General features: G+C 33.7%; 2 protein-coding genes across 3 annotated transcripts; both read right to left on the reverse strand.

The window, feature by feature from the left end:
• Positions 1–245: 245 nt before the first annotated feature.
• Positions 246–1,860, reverse strand: LOC136776784 (myb/SANT-like DNA-binding domain-containing protein 3). Of its 2 annotated transcripts, none has more exons than XM_066732627.1 (4): positions 1,413–1,860; positions 1,002–1,288; positions 737–933; positions 246–468 (listed from the first exon to the last, which is right to left on the reverse strand). In XM_066732627.1, the coding sequence occupies exons 2-4, from the start codon at positions 1,279–1,281 to the stop codon at positions 289–291; spliced, it is 657 nt and encodes a 218-aa protein (XP_066588724.1). In that variant the 5' UTR covers positions 1,282–1,288; positions 1,413–1,860; the 3' UTR covers positions 246–288. The 2 variants fall into 2 exon arrangements, with proteins under 2 accessions (XP_066588724.1, XP_066588725.1); XM_066732628.1 differs by having other exon boundaries at positions 1,364–1,860.
• Positions 1,861–1,929: 69 nt separating this feature from the next.
• On the reverse strand, positions 1,930–5,316 carry LOC136776783 (uncharacterized). The gene is made up of 5 exons (XM_066732626.1): positions 5,181–5,316; positions 4,638–4,847; positions 4,142–4,538; positions 3,737–3,928; positions 1,930–2,451 (listed from the first exon to the last, which is right to left on the reverse strand). Exons 1-5 carry the CDS (start codon positions 5,234–5,236, stop codon positions 2,014–2,016), a joined length of 1,293 nt encoding a protein of 430 aa, XP_066588723.1. The 5' UTR covers positions 5,237–5,316; the 3' UTR covers positions 1,930–2,013.
• Between the last annotated feature and the right edge of the window lie 5,091 nt (positions 5,317–10,407).

The following is a 10,407-nucleotide window of genomic DNA, read 5'->3' on the forward strand; positions in this document are numbered from 1 at the left end:
CGGAAGCCTCCTCACCAAATCCGGGTTAATCTAGGGTTTTTTTTCGAAAGTTGTATTACTGCGACTGTAGTAAACCCTAACCCGGATCAGATCACTGAACGTAAACATCCCATATGTATATATATACGTAACTATATGCCTTACATTTATCTAATTATTATTCATTTAGACCCAAATTTTTTTGTAAAAGCTTAACAGATAATTTTTCTTTTTGTAATTGAATTTCCAATATTTCTTTCTCTATATTGGATTTTTCAGAATGATTTATTCGTAATACATTTATTAATTCTATTTTTTTTTTTGCAACAAATTTATTTGTAGTTCATTATAATTTGTTGTCCTGACGGTTTTTGAACTTTCTCCAGCTCCTCCAGAGATTGCTTTAGAAAGTGGGTTACTTATAGGTTTTTTCAGTTTACGGGGGTTCCATCTTGACCAATCATTTATTTCACCTTCATTAAGCAGGTACTGCAATTAGTAAGTATAAATATTATATTTTATTATGTTACCAATTGTACTAAGACAATGTACTATTTGCAGTTAAATAGTGAACAATATAATTTTAATACAATTATATTCTTATTGATATACATTGATCTAATTGTATCAACAAAGATATATAGGAAAAAGAATCAATCAATATGATAAGTCAAGGTGACTTCATTAATGATAGTAGCTAAGATTAAAGTTTGAAAACTTGTTTACAAATTTTACATTACATATTTAGATATTTTACCTCAAAAATAGGATCATCAGGATCATCGGCATTAGGATCAATATTCTCTTCATTCTCCATTAATGTACTGTTAATTTGTTGGGATGAAAGCTGTTCATCTGAGTCGAAAGGATATTGCAATCCTTCAATTGAAAGGCCAATTATTTCATGAACCTTTTCTGCTAAAATATCTGGCCTGACAGAAAGTTTTCCACTACCTGGAGGATTGAAAATTATATGATATAATAATAATTGATTAATATAATCAACCAATTCTATCAATTACCTGTTAGGTACGTTTCTCTTTTTGTTAAAGCATAATGCTTTTTAGCCGAATATTTTAAATTTTTCCACAAACTCTGCAGAGTTTTTTGTGTTCTATTTCCAATTGGAATAGATCTGTTGAATTCTTCAGTTATTTTATCCCAAGCTTTAGCTTTTTCTTTCTTTCCAATGGCATCAGTTATTTTGTTCTCTATTACGCTTTTATACTTCTTCATTATTTCAATGAAGATAAGTTTGTCCTCTTTAGTAATAATGCTTATTGGTACTAGATTTTCATTCATTTTTAACCTATGGGGAATAATTATATATAAGCACTTACATTATTTAACGTTAGAATTTTATATTATATATATGTATATCTACTATTTAAAATCTTATATTAAATATAGTTTTAGTCCTTTTTTTAATTTACTTGCACTTGTTGTCAATTTAAGGGGAAAATAAATTGAAATTAAGAAGCAAAATTTCAATTTTTCTATAATTTATATTTTTCACGATTTTGGCCAAAGTAAGAAAAATCTATGTGAAGTACAGTTCTTATCAGTATTTCGTGATTGCCAACAAAAATTTCTATCTTTTTCATATGTTGGTAGCCCTTTTTAGCTGGCTAACCCTAAGCTGGGCTTGGTGGCGTTGGGCTTAATAGTTGTATAGCGTAGCATTTGCTATAGTTATAACGGCTGTAACATATGTAGTATATCTTGTAACAATGGATTCATGTCGATTTACGTATGTCCGGTGAAGTGAATAATAGCAATAGTATGTATGTATAGAGAATTTTTGAATGTTCATTAACTGTCATTATTTTTCTATTTTAAAGTGAGGAAAAATGTATAATTCTAATTGTTTTCTAGCATTTAGACGAGGGAAATTTCATAAACCGAAATATAAAACTAGTAAATAATGTAAGTTTTAAGAATTTTATTTTTCATGAAATGTTAAATAAAGTTTTCATATATTTTATATATAGTTACATAATACTGATATGAGAACAATTAAACAATCATGTTATATTAAATACCTGTATCATAATTAATAACAATAAATTTAAATTCTTGTTTATTATGCAAATTTCTGTTTCTCAGTAACATTAATCTATCTCTTATTTCTTTGGGAGATGTATTATTATTGATTAATATTTCTGGGATATTATCACCCTTGAGCTTATTTTCTGAAAAATTTGCCTTTTTAATGTTTCTTAACAAATTTTCCATATTCTGTATCTCTTGATTTTTTAAATTCCTTATTTCTGTGAAATTGTTAAACAAATATACTATTCTGTTGAATAGATCTTCAGATTCTTCAGTTTCTATTAATTTTAACCTTTTATAAAATTTATTTATCTCTTTATTTTTTTCACGTGTAACTTTTTTCTGTTCTCTCAATTTACACGTATTATTATTGATAGACTCTATTATATAGTAGTTATCTTGTAGTATAACTTTTAAGAAACTGAATAAGAAAGTGCAATATATTAATATAATAAAGACATTGAATATTTTTATAAATTAATGTTAGAATAATTATCTACAATAACAGGATTTTTAAGGATAATTATTTTGATTTAAATTACTTTTAATTCAAATAAACTAAATTTAAAAGCGAAAAAAGTAACATAACTACTTTTCTAATCTAGAATATACATAAAAATTGTTTTATTTTTAGTAAATAAATACAAAAAAGGATATAGAGATAGAGTGATAAAGAAAGTTATTTAATCATACGATTTTAAATAATATACTAGGAAAATAGAGGCAAATGTCTACTTAATGCGAAAAAGAATATAGAAGCATTCATAAAATATTTTAAGAATAAAACTGATACTACTGATTAATAAATGTGTAATATATACGAAAGTCTACAAAAGATATACAAATATAACTTGACTGAAGCAGCATTAGGGTATTTCTTAAATTTTTATTTAACTTTGATCATACTTATTTTGATTTAAAAGTTATAAAAAAAACAAGTTTCACTGTTAAAGAATATTAATATTCTTAACAATTTAAATACTCCATATGCTATTCAGAAATGAAATAGTGAAAAAATACAGAAACCTTGACTTAGTAAAAAATTTACTGATATTAGGTTTTTTTACCCAAATTTTTATTTAAAATTTTGTGATAGCTTTCAGCGCTGTTATTTGTCCTATCTTTTAAATCAAATACACTAAAATTTTCAGGGGTAGTTACAGCCAACCATTGTCTTTCATAATAAACAAAAAAAGTTTTCAAAAAAATTGTTAAATTCCATAATAGCCTTTTTCTTTATCAGATTATAGGTGTTAATGATGTAATTCTTTGGTAAAAGTGCTAGGAAAATTAACTTTTTCAATACTATAAACCTTTCAGGGCATGTTAGTTTATTATTCTTTTGGCTAATTAAACCGAATTTCTGGGCATTTTTTATTAAAGCCTATATATAAGGTATAAATAATTTTATATTTATTTATGTAGGATGATTATACTAAAAAATGTTTGTTTCACTATAAAAGTATATTAACATACAACGTCATACATTGTGCTAATATATTATATTAATTTTAATTTAATGGAAATGCAGATTAATAATAATCGTTCGCTAATAAAATTTTTCAGTTTAGCTTTGAAATTGACACATTAAGCAATATATTTCAATTTTCAGAAAGGATATATTATAAGGAATCAATTGAGCTTAATTATAACTACACAATTGCTAAAGAATCATAAAATGAAATTTATTTTGATGAGAAAACTTACTTGCGAATAATGGAAGTAGCAATATGATATTTTGATAAATCTTTTTCAGTCCATTTCCAATTGCTTTCTCATAATCCGTCATGACATGAGCTGGATAGAAGGAAGGAATCGTGTCTTTTAAAAACTGAAATATCTTTGTATAACTCTCTTCGCTTCTATTGTTCATAAAGGCCCAGATTAATGGTATAGCCTAAGGAGAATAAATAATATAACGGTAAGTAGGAAATGTATTCTATGCACAGCTAGAAAATTAAAGGCGCTGCTAAAATTGAATGACGATTTGATTAAAGAAGAATTTAGCTTTAATTTGTATGAAAATAAGGTTTTAATTAAATATAGTTTTAGTAATTTAATTACAGACATTAAAAATATAAATTTCATTTAATTGTAGAGTTGAACTTACTTTATAAACAGTCTTATTTTCAACCTTGGTTAAAACTGTTAGAAATTGCACTTTTCTGTTCTTAAATTCAAGAACAACCCTGTACGTGGCATCGATATATAACGAAGAACCTTTTAAATTTATTTTCTCTATTAATTTCTCATCATATAATACAATACTCAAATCTGTTTCAAATGATGATTCAGAATAAATTGCTTGAAAAGTTAGTTTAGATTTTTCTTCTCCATGTATGTATTCAAAAAGATTTGCATTTTTATTATTCTTTAAATATCTTAATAAATCTAGTAGATTTTTTATTTTCTCATTGTTCGGACTAAGCCTATTCATATTACCTATAAACCTTTGAATTGTCCTTCTACAAGAGCAATAAGTTATGTATTTTGCAGCTTCCGGGTACCTTCGGAAAAATATTTTGAATTAATATTAGTCCATTATTTCAAATATATTTATAATGTGCTTAACATTTACATTTTAAAAGCTAATTAATATGCCTCACCTTAATTTAGCAGCTTCATATATTTTTATTGGCTCTATACCAGGAATTTTACATAAATCTTTTATCGTATTATAAAATTTCACTTTGTTTTTAATTTCTGTTGTTTTTATCTCATGGTGAGTGTGGCTTTTAATCAAATAAAATTTTCCATTACTGTATTTTCCTCTGGCTTTACAATTGAAAAGTTTGTGCTTTATACAAGATAAATATCTGCAAATTTAAAATATAGATAAATATAAATGCATAAATATTATTTTAATCATAATAAATACTTAGGATCATTGCTTTACATCACTAGTATCAGAGTAAGAACAGAACAAAATAGATCTATAATTTAAAGAGACATCAGTCTTTTATATAAGACTTTCTTAAAACACTTTTCAATTTTAATTCTAAAAGTTAACAAAAATTGAAATCTCTTAATGCAGATTGGAATGAATTTTTACAATCACACTCTGGAATGAGATCATACACAGTAAATAATACATTTTATAGAAAAAAAGTCAAACAAATATTCTAAATGTAATTAATGTATGTACATACATGACGTTATCAGTCTTCTTTTTTATAAAATATTTATATCCATTAAAAAGCCACATTTTTAAGCGTATGAAACCAGTATTGCACAAAAACCGGAAACAAGTGAATACATCATCTTATTTTGTCTTGGCCTTCGAAGTCTTCGAACCCACAAGTCGGCCAAACACGTGTTATGATGCTATAGCAACTGCTACCGATACTACCAATACCAACCTATATAAAAAAAATTACTATAACTTTTTCGGTATTCTGTCGCCGACCCCCGATATTACCATGACGACCATTATAAATATATTATTCATAATGATGCTAAGCCTCACGCAGATCTCCTGGATCCATGCATACAACATCACTCACTTGAACACAACCCCGGTATCTTCTTCGAAAAAATCGCAATCCTACAGTACTATCTTGTGCTATGGAAGGTCGCCACAACCATTGACATCGCCAATTTGACCAGTCAAGCCCCTAATCTCGGAAAATTCTACGACACACTCTTCTATGTGTGCAAGGGCAACATCTCTTGCATCAATGACAGTAAACTCGAAGAGATCGGACGCAAAATTGTTGACACCGAACTTTTTTGCTTCAATACTTCGCCGAGGCTTACATCCTACGGACCTTAATCGGAACCGTAGAAGCGCTCCACTAGGATTCGTAGGAGGACTCTCTAAAACTATTTTTGGTACCTTGACCGAAGAAGATGGCGAATACTACACCAGCGAAATATTAAAGCTACAAGAAAAAGGAACACACACCGCCCATTTGTTGGAAAAACAGACGCACGTGGTACAGTCGGAATTCTCCGCCTTGCACCTTTCTATCACTAGCCTAAATAACCATAACCAAGAGCTTCAAGAACAAACCAAGGCCTTGGCTGACGCTATCGCTCTCACCGATGACACCCTTGAACAAGAAAAACACGCGAGGGTACATCGAGATTACATCCGACAAATGGAAATGTACACAGACCAATACAGGACCAGTATTTTATTCCTTGTGGATGCTGTTCTCTTCGCTCGTCGTGGAATTTTGCACCCCATGATACTTACACCTACCCGGTTACAACAGGCCTTGCAGGAAGCCACCCTCAAGACCGGATTTTCCTTGCCTTTCGACGAAGAAGAACTACTGATGGAGGAAATCCAAGAACTCTCTCACCTACACGTTAATCATTACAAAGGACAATTGGTGGTCGTGATCGAAATCCCTCTACTCAACAAGGAAGAATACCATCTGTATAAAACCTATCCTTACCCAACCCACCATAATCGTCCCGATAACCAAACTATCACCACCTTTATTCAACCTGCCCATCCCTATCTAGCAGTCTCTTCTTTCCAACGTTTTTACACCCCCATCCCTTCCGAGTCTCTATCCCATTGCCTCCATCACCTGAAAACATACTACTGTGCTCCTGGAGCACCTCTTCATAAGATCGCGCATAACCAGGAATGCGAGTTATCCATCCTCCAACACCATGACACTATCCAATGGACTGGTTGCGACATCAGGGTTGCCTCTTTCACCGGTCCCCTTCTGGACCCCTTTGGTTCAACCCCGAACCTGGTTATACTCTCTCCCAAAACCAGAACAAATCACCCTCATCTGCCAAGGAAACGTAAGGGGAACTGAAACCATCCTTGGAGATGGAATTATCCAATTAGAAGCAGGATGCTTCGCGGACACTACATCTACTCAGCTACGATCGCTGCAAACCCTGATGGTGTCCGATGTTACTCACTTCGAAGCCCTAGAGCCGATGCCTCTCCCTGAACTTCTACCCGAAGGTCACATTCCAGCTCTACAGAAATTAATAAAGATACAGGCTATTAAGAGTAAACCATTGGAGGACTGGAATCTATCCAAAAACAGCGTAGCCCTCAAGGATATATCCCGAGAAGCAAAGGACCTGCAGAGACAAGATTCTACCACCCTTAGAGCATCCATCATCTCATATGCTTCATCCGGATCTCTTTTTATACTCATTATATTAATTGCTGCGGCCCTGTGGTTCAAACGAAATCCGACACATGCGCGTGCCAGCCCGACGTCAACCACCTCTATCAGAGTTCAAAGCACTCCAACGATAACAGCCGAGAGCATGCCAATGCTTCCTATACGCACCGTCAGCATGCCATTTCAACAACCTATTCGCCAGGTGCAGAGTATGCCGTACCTGGAATCAATAATCGATGCCACGGGACTCGCTACCCTTTAGTTAATAAGCATCAAATTCCTCTAGAAATTGTCGGCAGTTGGCTTGACCCATACTTCTCATCCTGGAAACATTGACCTCCACAGAACAATGTTTCATCTAAGGGGGGAGGTGTAACGTAGGGGTCAGCCACCTCGCCGAACCAAAGTAGACCGCACGCGTCCGTGTGCAATACCGGTAGTATTGCACATTGCTGACACCCGGACTTCTTTTCCGGAAATGCGTCAAACCTTGGGCGTCGGCCGTGGATGTGGAGACTTTTTGGTTGTCATGTGTCAAAAGATCATGGCGCTACTAACGACACATGACCTATTAAGCCTCCTACATATATGCGAGCTCCGCGACCCTCAAGTTGAGTCTTATTCTATGCAGGCTTAGCCGCTGCCGCATCATCCGCGTTCCAAGGTCGTAACTCTAGTGTTCGTTCCACGGGAGCAGAGTATTCCACCGTATTCTAACAAATCTCTTGCCCAGTGGCCGTGTACTGGTAGTTAAGTCTAGTATAATTCAATCCGAAACAAGTCGTGTAGAAATTGTCGCGAGAGTACATCTTTCAGTCGTGCCTAACACGTACCGTTCTGGAAGACAACCACAAATACTACGAACTGATCATAAGTAATTAAGTGCGAGAAATCCACAACCATAGGAGAGTCTAGTCTCTCCAATAGTTGTGACAAATAGTAAATAATCCTGCGAATGCTGATCCAGCATAATTAGCGTTTATTGTAAGTATAATTGTAATACCTGAAAATACATAGTTTTGTGTCAAACCAGCTGTTCCAACGTATGTTTATATATACTATCATTCACCCCGAATCTTGCCAACTCATTACATTCTTACCGCTCGGAGTGTAATACTTTAGTGTACTGTACTGTGAGTCGCAAAGCTCAGTCGGCGTTTCTACTGACTCAGACCCTAGTGTCAAGTCAGCCGAAACTCGACCGATAGGCGTCCACGACTACCCAGTACGTAACACCTCTTTCGAGTTTTTCTTGTGTTTTGTCCTATTATTTCCAGGTCATAGGTTCACCTAGCAAAGAGCCAAAAGCGGAGTAGATTCTGTTGGTTTTTCGTTGGATGTTCCTAAATGCATTTTTATTTAGGTTATCGTAATTCAGGTTCCTAAAAGCATCAGATTAGGACCTGGTAAATAAACTTATTAAAGTTATATACGGATTCGGTAAAGCCAATTCTAGCACGACCTGAGACGGTCTCAGCCGGTCAAGCCGCGGGATGAAATGGGATGCCTGGCGTCCAATTAGCAGGTTTTCACCTATGTGGTTATTAATTTAAATAAATTATTGTTAAAGATTAAATCGGCATTCATTTTTTGTTTAAATTCCGTGTGCCTTGTGCACCTCACCTTCGAACTCGTATTCCCCTTGCGAGTAAAAGGCGAAAAAGTCTGCCCTCGAAAAGTTGTCGTCACATATTATATATCTAATCTGTCAGCTTCTTTATTTTAATATTCATTTCAATTAACACAGTTTGATCCTCAGCGATGACACATTAACCACATTATGGTGAATCTATTCTTTTTGTTTTAAGGGGATGCATTGAGCGACTCAAACACTCATTCAAGTTTATTTTCCAAACTATTAGGAATATGAACTTTTTTGTAGAGATTAAATTTACTGTTTTGACTGTACTGAAGCGCGCTACAAACTCGGTTTCTCAAAATTATAAAAAATAATTTTCATAAAAATTATAAATACTTGTAATTTTTTTGGTCCTAATAATACTGAAAATTAGGCCTTGTAGCGCGCTAAAGAAAAGTTCTATGACTAATTTGAGACCAGGAAGAAACAAATATACCTAAAAATGTAGAAGATTTTTTTGAAAAACTAAATTAGCTATTGAAAGACAAGTTTTACACTGTTTTACCGACGGAGAAGTTTCACAGTGCGTTAGACAAGGACAGGCCTATTAGCTCTCTCGCTTTAGAAAGGGTACCCACTCTCTCCCCACCATTCCACGCTAAACAAACCAACTCTCCTACACACAGCAAGATGGCTAGCTAAGGCTGCCTGTCGGTGTGAATCCGTAGCGGAATGGAAGAACAAATAATTATTTGTAGATTTCAGGGTTAGGTTTCCGCATATCCGGCGTTGTACCGCACTTCCATAACATTTCGGGCAGCTACTATAAATTTCTCAAATCATTTTGTCATCTACAACTCTCGAAAAACTTGAATTAGTTGACTGAAGCATGACTCGTAGGAGCCGACGCTGATCGCTAAGTTGTATAGCACATCAGCGTCGGCTGCTACGAGTCACGCTTTCGTCAACTAATTCAAGCTTTTTGAGACTTGTAGATGACAAAATATTTTGAAAATTTTACTGTAGCCTCCCGAAATGATATGGAAGAGCGGTACAACGCCGGATATGCGGAAACCTAACCCTAAAATCTACAAATAATTATTTGTTCTTCCATTCCGCTACGGATTCACACCGAAAGGCAACGTTAGCCAGCCATCTTGCTGTGTGTAGGAGAGTTGGTTTGTTTAGCGGGGAATGGTGGGGAGAGTATGGGTACCCCTTCTAAAGCGAGGAGAGCTAATAGGCCTGTCCTTGTCTAACGCACTGTGAAACTTCTCCGTCGGTAAAATAGTGTAAAACTTGTCTTTCAATAGCTAATTTAGTTTTTCAAAAAAATCTTCCACATTTGTAGGTATATTTGTTTCTTCTTGGTCCCTAATTAGTCATAGAACTTTTCTTTAGCGCGCTACAAGGCCTAATTTTCAATATTATTATGACCAACAAAATTACAAGTATTTATAATTTTTATGAAAATTATTTTTTACAATTTTGAGAAACCGAGTTTGTAGCGCGCTTCAGTACATTCAAAACAGTAAATTTAATCTCTACAAAAAGGTTCATATTCCTAATAATTTGGAAGATAATCTTGAATGAGTGTTTGAGTCGCTCGATGCATCCCCTTAAATGAAGTAATAGAATCAACTTTTTCCATAATTGGGTCTCTCACTTGTGATAACAGCTGCCCACCCCCAG

Source organism: Prorops nasuta, unplaced genomic scaffold (assembly GCF_024137725.1).
Source record: "Prorops nasuta isolate Cenicafe-Biocafe unplaced genomic scaffold, Cenicafe_Pnas_1.2 PNAS00010, whole genome shotgun sequence".
In the NCBI taxonomy this organism is placed as follows: Eukaryota; Metazoa; Arthropoda; class Insecta; order Hymenoptera; family Bethylidae; genus Prorops; species Prorops nasuta.

Excerpts from the sequence above, each read along its gene's own strand:
- LOC136776783 (XM_066732626.1), bottom strand. The coding sequence starts at position 5,236 with ATGTGGCTTTTTAATGGATATAAATATTTTATAAAAAAGAAGACTGAT. Across the intron at positions 4,539-4,637 it reads TATGAAGCTGCTAAATTAAG|GTACCCGGAAGCTGCAAAAT; the intron begins GTGAGGCATATT and ends ATTTTTCCGAAG. Across the intron at positions 3,929-4,141 it reads AAAATAAGACTGTTTATAAA|GCTATACCATTAATCTGGGC; the intron begins GTAAGTTCAACT and ends TATTCTCCTTAG.
- LOC136776784 (XM_066732627.1), bottom strand. The coding sequence starts at position 1,281 with ATGAATGAAAATCTAGTACCAATAAGCATTATTACTAAAGAGGACAAA. Across the intron at positions 934-1,001 it reads AAGAGAAACGTACCTAACAG|GTAGTGGAAAACTTTCTGTC; the intron begins GTAATTGATAGA and ends TCAATCCTCCAG. Across the intron at positions 469-736 it reads CTGATGATCCTATTTTTGAG|TACCTGCTTAATGAAGGTGA; the intron begins GTAAAATATCTA and ends TACTAATTGCAG.